Here is a 14810-nt window from a genome sequence, read left to right as displayed (position 1 = left end):
CAGCTCGGCGGCGGGTCGGTTTGCAGAGGTGCCGGCGGAGCGGGGCCGGTCCCCGTCCCCCCTCCCGCCTCCCAGCGCTCCGGGCGGGGCCGCTGTAACCCGAGCGCGTCGCTACAAAGTGCCCGCGCCCCCGCGGCGGCGGCAGAGCGGGGCCGGAGCCAGCCTGGAGCGAGCCCCAGCCCTGCTCGCAGCCGGAGCCGTCCCGAGCCCGGAGCCGTCCCGAGCCCGGAGCCGGAGCCGTCCCCGGCCCTGCCGCCATGGGGCCACGGTGTGGGGCGCGGCGGCGCTGAGCCCGCTGCCCCCGGACTTTGCCCCGGCCCGCGCAGCGCAGGCGGCTCCGCCGCGGGAGCCCGTCACCGCCGGTAACCGCGCCGACCGCGACCCTCGCCCCCGGGACTATTCGGGCCCCCCTCCCGGGACACTGTCCCCCTCCCTGGGATCTCCCGCGGTCTCCCGCCCCCGGTTGACCTCCCCCAGCGCCCTGACCAGCCTGCCGCTGGCTGGCGGGGTCGGGTTCCCGGCACCCAAACGGGGTGTTTCCCACTCTCCGTGCCCCCTCCCATTCCTGCCCAGGGACCCCGTGCGCTGCCTCCCGTCCATGCGCACCCGCCCTCGCGGTGACCCGGGGACCTTGCACCGCTTCTCCCCGGTGCCTCGGGAGAGGAGGGGGCTGCCCGCCCGGATCCGCTCACCCGACCCTGCCTGTCCCTCAGGGTGGGACCCCCCGCGCCGGGGGGGCCTGGAAGATGCGGCCCCTCTTGCAAGTCGTGGCGGGGCTGCTGCTGGCGGCGGCTGCACGGGGCAGGGCGATGGAGCCAGGTACGGCTGCGGGGGGGTGAAGCGGCGCCAGGGGGGGCGGCGGGATTGGAGTCGTGCTTTCTGAATACTTTCTCCGTCCCAGCTGGGCAGCCACCCGCGGGCTGGGATGCGGGTGCTTGCCCTGGGCACGCAGCCCAACCGCTCTGCCTGCAGGGCAGGGCTGGCGGGAGCTGGGGACACGGCACAGGGACCAGCGTTTCCATCACTGACAGGAGCAGGGTGGCTCCAGCCAGGCTGTCCCTGTGCTGCGGGTGCTCGGCTCGCTCGGTGGACACACGTGGCAGAGAGGGGTGGCGAGACCGCTGTGGGCTATGGCAGCTGCGTGTGGCTCCTGATGAGGTGCGGGCAGTCCGTACCTCGCGGTGGTGGGTGCAGGAGAAGGATGTGTCCCTGGGGACCAGAGACCAGCTACCCCACATCCCTCCTGTGCTGGCCATGCTCTGGGCTGGAGACACACTTGTGCCCTCCAGGCTCCTGCAAGTGGGCAGTCGGGCTGCGGTGGTGTTGCTCTGCTGGCGGCCAGGTTGTTTCTGCCCTCCGTGTGCACACGCTGCTGCTGGCCATCGGCAAGCTGGGCTCCACTGCCAGCCCGGGCATCGCTGGGGACAGCCAGACTGTAGGGGTCCCAGCCATGCTTGGGGCATGTAGAGGAACGACGATTGGTGTCTGGGGGGGTTTGGTGCTCTCCTTCAGTAAGGCAGAACAGGCTGGAGCACCCTGAGCCACTGGGAGTGGTGGAAGGATGGTGGCACGTGTGGCCTTGGACAGGGACATGCCACTGGGGAAACCATGTCCCCGTGCTGCAGGGCAGAGTCCAGCCCTTACCGCTTTCTGGGATGGCAGAGCCAGGCACTGGGCTGTGTCGCACCACATGCTCTCCACACTAGGATGGGCATATGGTGGGGTCCTGCTGGCAGGGAGGGGTGAGCACTGGGGTGGGCACTCACCACATCTCTCCAGAGCTATTTGAGAGCCCCTTGCTGGAGTCAGAAGAAGAACATCTCCTGCTGGACCCAGGCAACACATTGAAGCTGTACTGTGATGCCAACCAGAGTGGTGCCAGTGTGGTCTGGTACAAGGAGTCCCGGCCACTCGTCTCGGGGGGTCGCATCCGTCTCTGGCAGAGCCTGCTGGAGATCTCAGAGGTTGCCTATGAGGACTCAGGGCTCTACGTGTGCCGGGCACGGGGGACTGGGGAGGTTCTGCGCAACTTCACCATCTCTGTCTTGGGTAGGAGCCCCAGCAGCACCACGCAGCTGCCCCCAGGGCAGCAAGGCAGCCACTGCCCGCCCAGCCCTGCAGGCAGGGCTGTCCGTCTCAACCCATTTCCCTTTGCAGACTCCCTGGCATCAGGTGATGATGATGAAGATAGTGATGGGGACAGTCCCCACGGAGAGCAAAATGAGGAATCAGTCTATGTGCACAGAGGTCAGTGCCACCCCGGGGCACTGCAGGAGAGGGCAGCTAGGGCAGAACCAGGGGCATGGGGCACTGCTGCTTCCTGCTCCCAGCACAGGCCCCCTCCCACTGTACATCCTGCATGTCCCCAGCTCCTTACTGGACTCACCCACACCGGATGGACAAGAAGCTGTATGCAGTCCCTGCGGGGAACACGGTGAAGTTCCGCTGCCCGGCCTCAGGCAGCCCCAGCCCCAGCATCCGCTGGTTCAAGAATGGGCGCGAGTTCCGAGGGGAGCACCGCATCGGGGGCATCCGGGTACGGGCCAGCTCCTCCCACTGCAGCTTCCCTCCCAGGATCCATCTCCCCCATCTCACCTCGCTGCCTTACCTCCCCCTCTGCAGCTCCGGCACCAGCACTGGAGCCTGGTGATGGAGAGCGTGGTGCCCTCTGACCGCGGCAACTACACTTGCCTGGTGGAAAACAGGTTTGGTAGCATCCACTACAGCTACCTCCTGGATGTCCTGGGTGAGGGTTCCTCAGCATGGTGCTGATCTGGGCTTCCCCATGCCTGGCAGGGTCAGGGAAAGGGGTGGAGGAGCCTCTGTTCATGGCCCATCCACTGATGCAGCCCACACGTCCCTCACAGCCCAGGGACATGGGATGGAGCCCAGGCTCGGGTCGCACTGGTCTGTTGTAGGGCTGGGGAAGGACTCTTTGTGGCTCCATGGTGGGCGGAGAAGGAGGGAGAAAGGAGCCCATGCTCTTAGCCACCATGTCAGTGACACTGCTCTGCTCCCTGTGCACAGAGAGGTCCCCGCACAGGCCCATCTTGCAGGCTGGGCTGCCCGCCAACACCACAGCCCTGGTGGGCAGCGATGTGGAGTTCTTCTGCAAGGTCTACAGTGATGCCCAGCCCCACATCCAGTGGCTGAAGCACATTGAAGTGAATGGCAGCAACTACGGTCCCGATGGGGTCCCCTATGTGCAAGTGCTCAAGGTAACAAGGGCTGGAAGCGCCCAGGTCCCAGACACCCACCCTAAAGTGGTGACGGGTGCACAGAGCCCCCCAAGGAAGACGGATACTGACCATCCATCCCTCTCTGTGACAGACTGCAGATATCAACAGCTCCGAGGTGGAGGTGCTGTACCTGCGCAATGTGTCCGTGGAAGATGCTGGCGAGTACACCTGCCTGGCAGGGAACTCTATTGGCCTCTCCTACCAGTCTGCCTGGCTCACCGTCCTGCCAGGTAGGGGTGGGGTCCCAGTGTGGGGTCTGGGATCCCCAGTATGCAGTTGGCCATGCCTCAGGCCAAATAACTGACTCCCTGCAGAAGAGGAGCTGGTGCGGGAAGCTGAGGCCCCTGAGACCAAGTACACAGACATCATCATCTACACCTCGGGCTCACTGGCCGTGGCCATGGCCATTATCGTCGTGGTGCTGTGCCGGATGCAGACTCAGTCGAGCAAGCAGCACCTGGAGCCTATGGCAGTCCACAAACTCTCCAAATTCCCACTCATCCGACAGGTGGGTGCTGAACTGGAGCCCTGGTAATGCGGGGGGACCTTGGTGACCAACGAGCTCCATGAGTGCCACTTGGGCCCATCACACCTTACCCTGCTGCCAGCCCTGGGGCTGCCCTTCCCTCCTGTGGCTCCCTCACCCCATTGCTCCAAGTGAGGGTCTCTTTGCTTTACTGTTGGGTCTTTTTTTGGCCCTGGAGCGTGGGATGGGATGGCTGAGGACCTGTGTCTCTCCACAGTTCTCCCTGGATTCCAGCTCCTCTGGGAAGTCCAGCACATCCCTGATGCGTGTCACCCGTCTCTCCTCCAGCTGTGCCCCGATGCTGGCTGGTGTCATGGAGCTGGACCTGCCCCTTGACGCCAAGTGGGAGTTCCCCCGAGACAAGTACGGTGCTACCTGGGGCAGGGACAAGGGCTGCTCTCCCCAGCTGCCCCAGGGACAGGAGAATGCGGGTGATGGATGGGAAGGCCTCTGGCCACCATAAGGCCATCCCTGTGGTCTCTCATGGTTCTGCTTCTCCCTGCCAGGCTGGTGCTGGGGAAGCCCCTGGGGGAAGGCTGCTTTGGCCAGGTGGTGCGGGCAGAGGCTTACGGCATCGACAGAGACCGGCCAGACAGAGCTGTCACCGTGGCTGTCAAAATGCTGAAAGGTAATGGCTCCTGTGCCAGTGTCCTGGGAACAGAGGTGGCATCAGCACCAGGCAGGAGTGCCACCCAGCTGGCACCATGACACAGCCCTCTTTCCCCAGACAACGCCACCGACAAGGACCTGGCTGACCTCATATCTGAGATGGAGATGATGAAGCTCATGGACAAACACAAGAACATCATCAATCTTCTGGGAGTCTGCACACAGGATGGTGAGGGGGCTGTGCAGGCAGGATTCGGGCAGGGCCAGGGGCATGGAGCAGGACCGGGGATGGGGACTGCTGGGGTCAGTGGCTAGCTGGGAAGGGACAAGGCAGGGCAGGGGCTGAGCAAGTGGCCATCCTTCCCAGGGCCGCTGTATGTGATTGTGGAGTTCGCTGCAAAGGGCAACCTGCGCGAGTACCTCCGTGCCCGCCGCCCCCCGACACCTGACTATGCTTTTGATGTCATGGCAATGCCTGAGGAGCAGCTCTCTTTCAAGGATCTGGTCTCCTGTGTCTACCAGGTGGCCCGTGGCATGGAGTACCTGGAGTCCAAACGGGTAGGGCTGGCATGGCCTGCATGGGCTACCTGTGTTGGGCACGGCTTGGGAGGGTATGGCGGTGACAGAGGAGCTGTGTGTCCCTGGTGAGCTCACTGTCCCTGTGGAAAGGGAGCCCAGCCCATTCCCAAAGGCTGTCCAGAACCTCCCAGCCCCATCCAGCAAAGCTCGAGGCAGTACCTCCCCAAAAATGTGGGACTCAAAGACTGACCAACCTCCTGGGGAAGTGTTTGTGGCCACCACCGTGCCCGTCACTGCATCCAGCCTGATGAAGGGATGGCCCCACCACCGCAGAGGTGCTGGGGGATGTGTGGGAGGGAAACGGTGATTTCTGTGTTTGAAGAAGGGGACGTGTGGAGCTGGAGTCACCGTCTCACACCCCTGTGGGTGATGCTTCCCCATGGCAGTGCATCCACCGTGACCTGGCTGCCCGCAACGTGCTGGTGACAGCAGAGAGCGTGATGAAGATCGCTGACTTCGGCTTGGCCAGGGACGTTCACGACATCGACTACTACAAGAAAACCAGCAACGTGAGTGGGGCTCCTGGGAGAGGGGCACAGGGACCCCCCACCAGGGCTGAGCTGATCAGGGGGTTGCTCTCATAGGGTCGCCTGCCAGTGAAGTGGATGGCACCCGAGGCCCTGTTTGACCGTGTCTACACCCACCAGAGCGACGTGTGAGTCCTGAGGGGAATGAGGGTCTGTTGGATGTGGGATGAGGATGCTGTTGGTGTGGGACAAGGCAGCACTGTGGGGTTATGCATGTACTGGAGGGTCCCCATGAGTAGGATGGGGGTACTCTGGGGGGACAGCAGAGAACATATTTGCCAGGGGTGTTCCACCCTCCCCCATCCCTGCTCCCACAGCGCTGCAGGGTGTAGTTGGCCAAGCTGGGGGAGAGCCCTAGGATGTGTTTGACCCCCACTTTGCCATGTGTGATCCTAGGTGGTCCTTTGGGATCCTGATGTGGGAGATCTTCACACTGGGGGGCTCCCCATACCCTGGCATCCCTGTTGAGGAGCTGTTCAAGCTGCTGAAGGAGGGGCACCGCATGGACCGGCCATCCAACTGCACCCACGAGCTGTGAGTACCGGCCAGGTGGGTGGGCAGGGGGCACGGTGAGACCCCGCTAACACCCCCTCGTCCCCAGGTACATGCTGATGCGGGAGTGCTGGCACGCCGTGCCCTCACAGCGCCCCACCTTCAAGCAGCTCGTGGAGGGGCTGGACAAGATCCTGGCGGCCGTTTCGGAGGAGGTGAGATGTGGGGAGTCTGGTGGGCGAAGGGATGGGCAGTGTCGGCACTGACAGCACTGGTGGTCATGGCACCATCCCCCCTTGCAGTACCTGGACCTCTCCATGCCCTTCGAGCAGTACTCGCCCTCCTGCGAGGACACCGCCAGCTCCTGCTCCTCTGACGACTCTGTCTTCACCCACGACCCGCTGCCACTGGCTCCCCACCTCTTCTCCTATCCCAGCGTGAGGACTTAAGGGAGGGCAGGGAAGGGTGATGCCGAGGCAAGCTCTGCCCTTGTGGGGAGGGGGTCCAGGTTCCTGCAAGGTCCCTGCTTTGTCCGGGCTGAGCAGTGGGTGGGCAGGGCCCTGAGCCACAGCACCGGGGCAGGGTGTCCCTCTCTCCAGGCTCCTTCTGGGCACTGAGCCATCAGCCCTGGCTGCGATCTGCCTGGTATTGTGGGGCAGCAGGAGCTAGAGCCTCTCCAGGCAGGCACTGCCTGGCATGCCCATGGCATTGCCCAGGGAGATGGGCTTTGGCCAGTGCTTCAGTGGAAGTGTCTCTGGGCAGGAGCCCCGCTGCTGCCAGGCTCCTGCTGCATCTGTACATAGCCACAGAGATGAATATTTATGTACGTGAAATATCAACCTGATAAATTATTTTTTTGGAATACACCCCGGTGCAGTTTCTGGGCTGCTCCTGGGGTGCAAAGGGCTCACCTAAGCTTGGAAGGCAGGTCAGGGGTTGCCTCCTCACTGCCTCCTTGCCCCAGCCAGCACAGGGGCCTGCGATCACTCCTGTGGGACACGGAGGCAGTGCCACAGGTGCAGGAAGCAATGTCCCCACTCCCGTGCCTCCAGGCCCGCTCCAGCACAAAGCACCCTCGCATCTGTTCCCCATTAGCCTCTGCTGCACTAAGCCACCGTGAACTCCGCTACCAGCATCGCCCTGAAACCGATCCCCCAACTGCCATGGGCTCCCAGGCTGGGAAAGTGCTCTGGGGCCCAGCCCCACGCACTGGGGACCCCCCGCACCCTCCTGCCCAGGCCAGCCCAGCACTCCAGATAAAAGTGAGTTACGGGCTCTGCTCTGTCTTCCCAAAGCCCCTGGGAGCACAAGTTGGGGGTCTCCAACCCTTGTCCCTGCTCTCTGGTGCCTGTTTTGTCCCCCCTTGCCCTGTGGTGCCCAGCAATGACGGCAGTGTGGGCAGAGAGGGCTGCAGCTGTCTCACCCCCTCCTGCCAGCCCACTCCCTGGGTCTAGGATTTCATCTAGGGCTAGGCTTTGCCAGCCGTTAGCCCCAGGATCTGGTTTCCTCCTTCAGCTCCCAGCTGCACTCGCAGCCCCCCGCCTGGAACCTGCCTCTTCCAGCATGGAAGCTGGCTCTCTGGCACAGCCTGCCCCAAAACAGCCCAAGGGAATGGGGGCTGGCAGGTGCTCTGGGGCAGGACCTGGGCCCAGGGCAGCTGGAAAGGGAGTCCCTCGATCCTGGCTGCTGCTGTGACGGTGCTGGGATCTGGGATCTCAAGACACACAGATCTTGGGACTTGACTCAGCCGTGGATGCTGTGCCTGTTGTGAATCGCGTGTGCCGAGGAGCCCAACAGCTTTCAGAGCCCTGCTGGTGTCCCCTCCTTGTCACAGCCCCTTGTAGGGCTGCTGGGGGGATCCCACTCCACTGGCATGCTTGCAGCCTCCATCCCTGGCCCAGCTCCCCTCTCTGTTGAGACGAGCCCCCCATTCCAGCACGGCAGGCAGAGGCAGACAGCCCACTGGCAGGTGTGAAACCTGCCTGTCCCGGCAGCCTGCCTGCCTGGGAAGGATCCCAGCTGTCCACTAATGTGCCAGAACCAATGCATTTCGCACAGCCCTGAATGGGGCATTCACACGCTGAAGGGCAAATTGCCCAGGCTGCCCACAGGGGCTGCCCAGATCCCGGCCAGGACTGGGACTGAACACGGAGAGGGGCCGTGCCCAGCTTGCCCCGACCTCACTTCAGACTCCATGCCTGGGGTCAGCACAGAGGGCAGGCAGTTCTTGCTCCCCCTGCACTGCCCTATCCCTGGAAAAGGAGGCCACAGCCAATTTCACAGGGTGAGGCATAGGTGGGTTTGCTAATCCTTAATACCAAGGGGTTGGGGGGAAGGCACAAGGGGACATTGTGATCAGGGACCTGCTACAGCCTGACTCTATCCTCGCACACTTAAAAGTCTTGCCACAGGTGCAGGCAGTGCCTGCTACCTACAGCCCAACAACCCACATCAGTGCAGCCCAGGGATGCTTTCAGGGTTCTGGCAGTGCCCAGTACTGTGCCCGCCTGCCTGCTCCAGCTTGGGGAGATGGCCCTCAATCCCTCCCCGGGCACCACTGCATCCCTCAGTGAACCCCCCAAAGCTACAGCGGCGGGTGGGTACATGGGCTGTGTCCGAGCCAGCTCTGCCAGGCACAGGGCAGCCAGGGCCGTGGCTGGGCAGGGAAGCAGCCCGGGGCGTCCTGCAGCCCCAGGACAACTGGAGGCAGTTTTTATTGTTTAACATTCCTGGTATTTTCTGTCAGGGCTGAACCAATTGTCCTTAATCCACCAGGCTCTGCTGGCCAAACAAGTGTGGCTGAGCCACCAGCATCCTGTCCGCACGAACAGGCCTCTTTTGTGAGGGGGATTTAGCGTGTAGCCCAGTAAATCCTGCTGGTTTCCTGAGGCAGCGTTCCCACACACCCCCCCCACCACAACCCCCCCTTGCTGCCCGCTCCCAGTCCTGGGCCCTGGCACCACTCCCTGCCCAGCCATGCCCGCAGGCATCCTGCCTGCCCAAGTTGTGGGGCCTCGTACCTGCCTACTCCAGGGCTGCAGATTCCCCCTGCATGTTTCTGGAATGTCTGTGAGTCCCTATGGGATGTGGGGTGTTGGTGGGGCTGAGAAACTTCACAGCCACCCCACTGCGCTGCTGGTCCTTCATGGGATGCTGTGTTCCGTGGTGGGGAGTACTGTGGTTCTGGAGGGATGCTGGAGTCCTGGAGGAGATGCTGTGGTCCCTGGGGGAATGCTGAGCCCTAGGGAAGGTGGCTCTGGTCTGGGGTGGGGGAGGGGTTGTGTGGGGAAGATGCTGAGTCTTGGGGGAGCTGCAATAATCCTTGGGGGAATGCTGAATCCTGATGGATATGGTTCTGGTCCTGGGAGGAATGCTGAGCCTTGGGGGAGACAGCACCCCAGGGGCCAGGACACCAGCTGGTTTCTCATTCCAGCTCCGGGATGTGGCTCAGAGCCCCTTCCCGGAGATGCCTTTGCTTAACGACTTTGTTGTTTGGCCGGGAGCTGATGTTGTCTTTTCTCCACAAAACAAAGGCGACAGGATTTTATCTAGGGGGAGAATCTGGTTTCTGTGAGATGCAGAAAGCCTCTGCCCCCGGGCAGGAGAGGATGAGGCTGGCGGGGCGGAAAGGCACCAGCCTGCTGTCTGCCCCACTGGTAGGAGGAGCTGGCACTGCCCCTTTGGCTGCTCCTGCCTGCCATAGCCCCGGCTCCACGACCTGCCCGTCATTGTCCCATGCTTGGGCCACATGTGCCCAGGCAGCGAAGGGAGGGAAGAACCCCCATGGGCAAGCGGGCAGAGAAAAGGGGCCCGTGAGCACCCACACATCGGAGTAGAGGCTGGGGCAGGGGCCCGTCTCTCCTGTGGAGGAATCCAAACATTGGATCCCACCACACTTCCTGCGTCCAGGGACACCTCACACATTAATGTAGCACACAGAGAGATGTAGGCATGCACCCAAGCCCCCCCACACACCCCCACGTCTGCAGCTCCTATCCAGGTACAAGCACCTGCACACACACGTGTCCACCCTGCACATACACCCCAGGCACACCCTCCAGGAACATCCACCCCCTGCATGCATCCAGCTCCAGCCAAGCACACGCACTACATCCCCCACGGAACCCCCATGCGCCCTCATACACTCTCACACCCCCCCTTCACGCACACACATGTACTCCACCATCCCTATTCACACACACACACCCATGCACACACACACACACACACGCACCTCTGCACCTCCCTTCACGCACCCCCCTCTCCCCCGAGCGGCAGAGCCGAGGCTCCAGCCCCAGCGCTACTGCGGACCCCCAGCCCCAGCCGGACTGGCCGAGCTGGGAGTGCCAGCGAGGGCGGTGGTCCCGTGCTGCGGACCCCCCGCTCGTAGCCCCCCGCCCACCCGGCAGACCCGGCGGTGCTGCGGGAAGCCGCGGACTCTCAGCCCCATCTCCCGGCCGGCGGGAGCAGCTGCGCGGGGCGGGCAGAATGGAGCGGGCGGGCAGCTCCCCGCCGCACACCCTCCGCCTTTAGGCTGGTGACAGTGGCCTTCGCGGCAGGACAGCCACGGGACTGTGTTGGAAGGATAACAAACGCGACCGGGAAAAACGGTCTGCGGCATGGGGATGTATCCTGGCTCTGATCTCCATCACCCGCACAGATGGATGGGGCTGGGAGTGGGGCAGGGCAGGGAATTGGGCTGCAGAGCTGCACTGTGTCCCATGTGTATCCCGTTTGTATCCCTCCGGGTGACAGGACCAGTGTGGGAAGGACACCCCATGGGCATTGGAATCTGGTGAACCGGGCTCTACCTTAGGTGGATGGATCAAAGCCCAGCGTTGTGCTCAGCCTCTTTGCCCAGGGCTGGAAGCCCTGAGTTGGAGACGGGGGGCAACCTGAGGGCTGGAGAGGCAGAGCGGTCCCCGAGAGCAGCTGCAGCACCCAGACGAGCACTCTGGACCTCGGTCCCTCGGGATTATCCCCATGCTGCATATGGCTGCTGCAGAGACCGGCCTCCAGGTGACAGTGCAGTGATAGCTCTTCCGCGCCGGGCAGATTTGCTCAGCAGTGATGGCTCCTGTCCCCTGCAGCTCGTGGCAGGGGTCCCGCCCGCACCCACCGCCCTTGTGTGTCTCTGGGCTTCCCCCCGCAAGGTTTCGGGGGACCATGGGAGCACCAGGGCAGGGGGACTGCGAGGTGAGGGACCTGGGAAGCCGAGGTCACCGCGGCAGGAGGAGCAGCCCCGGCGCCAGGCACAACGGCCCGATACAGTCGCGCCTGCGGGCACGAAGCCGGGCTGAGCCCCACCCGCCGCCCCGGCTCCCGCCGTTCCATCCCTGCGGTTTCAAGCCCCGCAAGCTGCTTCCTGGGGGAAAGGGGGCCCCCGGCAAACCCTCCGGGCAGGATGCTCTCCACTCCTCTCCTCTCCTCCTCTGCTTCCTTCCTCTCCCCCGGCCGGGCCAGCCCTCCCCCTGCCCGCCGCGACTCCTTAACCCTTTCGCCCACGCTCTCGACCGTGATCCAGCCCCACGGCCACGGCTTCCAGCCGCCGCCCCCGGCCCTTTGTGCAGGATCCCGGTGCTGCCCCCGGGGTCCGCGCTCCCCCCGGGCCTCGCCCCGGTGAACATCCGCGGCCGGAGGCGACTCGCAGCCAGCCCATCCTGCCCACGACTCCCGCGGGACCCGCGTGGGCCACAGCTCCCTCCGCGCTGGGGTCTGGGGCTCCCCGCCGGCCGGCCGTGACGCCCTCATCCCCCTCGGGGGGAGCGGGCGGGAGCCCCCGGTGCGGGGCCGCGGTCCCTTCGGCATCATCGCGGCGGCGGCGGGGAGCGGCCATGGCGGGAGCCCGGGATGCGCATTCCCGCCGGGAGCGGGGGCACTGGGCCGTTCCCGTGGGAGCACCGTGCGGGCTGTGCGCGGGCACCGGGGCCTGCAGAGGGAGCCCGCAGTGCCGGGCGGCTCCGTGGCCACCGGCCGCAGAGCTCCTGCGTATACTGGGAGCCGGGCTGGGCTGGGGGTGAGCACGATCGCGGGGTGGGGGGCTCAGGGCGAACCCCGCAGCGGGGAGGCCGCAGCCGCCCGCGCTCCCCGCTGCAGCCCGCAGACAAAGCCCCGCGGCGGCAGAGCCGGCCACGCTGCCCGCTGTGCCGCACATCCGGGCGGGAGCGGGAGGCAGCGGCCGCGGTGCCATTTCCCTGTTCCTCTGCCGGAAGAGACGGGCCGGAGCAGGGCCTTCCTGCGGGCGCTGGCCGTGGCACGGGCAGAGGTGACACAGCAGATGGGAAGTGCGTCTGAGGGCATCCCGCCGCCACTGCCCTGCTCCTCCCTGCGCTGGTACCCACACAGCTGCAGGTGGATCGCTGCGGGGCCCCACTGGGACAGCGCGATGTGGACATGACTTGAGGTGCCCAGAGTTGCCTGGACATTGCTGCCCAAGCGGTACAGCCCCTGCACACCAGTGTCCCGTTGGGATGTGCTGTGCCATGTGCCCATTGACCAAGGGCTCACAGGGGGAAACCAGGCTGGGACATGTCCTGATGGTGGCCCTGGCTCTCCCCGCTCAGTCTAAGAGGGGGCACATCAGCAGAAGGAGGGCAGCTGGTGACAGTCAGGGCCCAGGATACAGTTCCCCTGCTTGAAAACAGCTCTAAACATCTCCCCAGGTCACTCACTGGGCCTCAGACACCAGGCTCTGTGAAGACACCAGGCGTTCCCGCCCTGCGCAGGGCCCTGCCTGCCCCTGGGGGGTATAAATAAACCATTTGCTTTATTCTGGGAACGTGGCAGAAACGTGTGTGGCAGGTTGCTCCAATGAGAAAGGAGGAAAAGTGGCTGCTGGGCCCTTTCCCAGGTGTGCCAGGCTGCAGCTACCAGAGCTGGAGTCGATCCTGGAGAGATGGACAATGTATTTCCCCCACTCAAGTGTAAACCAAGGGACCTGGGCATGCCAGGTGATGCCCTAGTTCTGCGTAGGTGGGGAGAATTGTGTGGATACTGCAGCTAGGTGCCAGGTTCATTCAGCACTGGGTACAGCATGGCCCCAGCTCCCACATGTCACTATGGCACGTGAGCATGGGGAGAAAGGGCCTAAAATAGGTCAGGTGCCACCAGCTGAGCCCTGGGCTGGGACCTCGGAGGTACAAACATGTCAGGAACAAAACTTCCTGCCGAGTCACCCCACCCTCCGTGGGTGTGCTGGAGTGGCATGAGCCGAACATGGCAGTCTCTCTGTGGTGGCAGCACACACCAGTGGGGTGACAATGGGTCAGGGACCTTGGTGTGGCTCGTCAGGAGCAGATGCTGAGAGAAATGGTTGCTCCACCGCCAGCTGCAGACAGGGCAGAGGGAGCGCTTGGGCAAGACCATAGGGGCACCAGGGAGCCAGGTGCCCTCAAGTGGGGCTGCCAAGGTGCGCAGGCAGGGCGGAGGCGAGTCCTCAGTGCCCCGCTGGGGTGCCAGCCCGCAGCCGCTCCAGGACAGCGTTTCAGTGGGGAAAAACTGCGCCTGCGGGGCAGCGAGGCCCGGGCAGCGGGCGCTCCCTGTCTGGGTGTGCAGAGCGGCTGCTCCGGGGCCCAGCCCGGCGGGGGAGCGCGGCGCCAGCAGGGCCGGGGGCTCCCGCACGGCCGGGCCGGGGACGGGCGGGGGGGGGAAACAAAGGGCAGCGGCGGGCGGGGGGAGCGGGGTCCGCCCGGGCAGCGCCGCGTCGAGCCCCGCGGCGGCACCCCGGGGGGCGGCAGCCCGGCCCTGCCCCCCGCGCGGCCCGGGCAGCACCGCCCCGGTGCCACATCCCCGCGCTGCCCCGGCTGCCCCCCGCCCCGTGTCTGCCCAGCCGTGCCGGTGCGGCGGCGGCGCGGCGCGGCGCCCGGACCCGCGCGGCTGGCGGCGGAGACCCCGGCCCGCATCGGAGGTAGCGACGGAGCCGCCGCCCGCCGCGGGCCGGTTGGGGGGGCGGCGGTGGCGGCCCGTCCCGGCGGAACGGGCGGGCGCGGGGCCGGTGCGCGCCGCTCGGCGGCGGGAGGGCGGGCGGGAGCGCGACTGTCCGGGAGCGGCGGAGCCCGGCGAGGACAGCCAGGCCGCGGGCACCCGGCGCCGCTCCCCGGCGGGCGAGGCTCGGCAAGGCTCGCACGGCTCTGCACGGCAGCCCCGCGGAGGGCGACGGCCCGGCCCGCCGGTGCGCGGGAGGGCGGCGGGGGAGCGCGGCGGGGGCGCCGGGCCGGCCCGCGGGGCGCGGCGGACAATGGCAGGGGGTAACCCGAGCCCGGCGGGGGCGGGCGGCGACCCGCGCCTCCCGCCCCGCTGACCGCCCGCGGGCACCGGGGCCGGGAGCGGTGCCGAGCGGTGCACGGGGGCCGCCGCCACCCGGGTGCACCGCCGGGGCGCAGGGCCTGGCCGACTCCATTTTGTTGGCGCCCGCTCCGCCGCCGCTCGCAGGCCCGCGGCCTGCCCGGCGTGGGGGGGGGGGGGGGGGAAGAGCGGCGGGCGAGACACTGCGGGGTCGCCCCGTCTCATCCCGCTCGGTGCCCCCGCCGCCGCCTACGATGGAGGTGCGGGCGGCGGCCCCGAGGCCGCGGTGCCGGGTGGGGGGGGATGCGGGCAGCGGGGCAGGCCGGGCCGGGCCGGGCCGTGCCGGGGGGGGGCAGCACTGAGCGCCCCCTCCCCACCTCCCCCCCCCCCCGAGATGGGGGGGGGCCGTCGAGGGGGGGTGCTCGTGCGGGGCGGGGGGGCAGGAGGGGGGGCCAGGCCCGCGCGGGCGCGCGCGCGCTGATTGGCCGCGGCCGCCGAACCCCAAGAGCGGGGGCGCGCGGGGTGGGGGCGCGCGCGCGCGCGCGCCCTCGCGGG

At 66.0% G+C, this 14810-nt stretch overlaps 1 protein-coding gene across 3 annotated transcripts; it reads left to right on the top strand.

Annotated features, from left to right (window-relative positions):
- The first annotated feature begins 275 nt into the window (after positions 1–275).
- On the top strand, positions 276–6838 carry FGFR4 (fibroblast growth factor receptor 4). Of its 3 annotated transcripts, XM_039559736.1 has the most exons (18): positions 276–362; positions 714–819; positions 1780–2049; positions 2158–2247; positions 2370–2536; positions 2623–2746; positions 3028–3218; positions 3331–3469; positions 3554–3747; positions 3983–4128; positions 4272–4393; positions 4493–4603; positions 4742–4932; positions 5340–5462; positions 5538–5608; positions 5877–6014; positions 6082–6187; positions 6275–6838. In XM_039559736.1, exons 2-18 carry the CDS (start codon positions 747–749, stop codon positions 6419–6421), a joined length of 2403 nt encoding a protein of 800 aa, XP_039415670.1. In that variant the 5' UTR covers positions 276–362; positions 714–746; the 3' UTR covers positions 6422–6838. The 3 variants fall into 3 exon arrangements, with proteins under 3 accessions (XP_039415670.1, XP_039415672.1, XP_039415671.1); XM_039559738.1 differs by lacking the exons at positions 1780–2049; positions 2158–2247; XM_039559737.1 differs by lacking the exons at positions 276–362; positions 1780–2049; positions 2158–2247 and having other exon boundaries at positions 390–819; positions 2370–2746.
- Positions 6839–14810: the final 7972 nt, after the last annotated feature.

This window comes from Corvus cornix, chromosome 13, assembly GCF_000738735.6.
Source record: "Corvus cornix cornix isolate S_Up_H32 chromosome 13, ASM73873v5, whole genome shotgun sequence".
NCBI classification, from domain to species: domain Eukaryota; kingdom Metazoa; phylum Chordata; class Aves; order Passeriformes; family Corvidae; genus Corvus; species Corvus cornix.
This window is presented reverse-complemented; position numbering and strand designations above follow the sequence as displayed.

Excerpts from the sequence above, each read along its gene's own strand:
- FGFR4 (XM_039559736.1), top strand. The coding sequence starts at position 747 with ATGCGGCCCCTCTTGCAAGTCGTGGCGGGGCTGCTGCTGGCGGCGGCT. Across the intron at positions 3,748-3,982 it reads AATTCCCACTCATCCGACAG|TTCTCCCTGGATTCCAGCTC; the intron begins GTGGGTGCTGAA and ends GTCTCTCCACAG. Across the intron at positions 4,394-4,492 it reads GGCTGTCAAAATGCTGAAAG|ACAACGCCACCGACAAGGAC; the intron begins GTAATGGCTCCT and ends CTCTTTCCCCAG.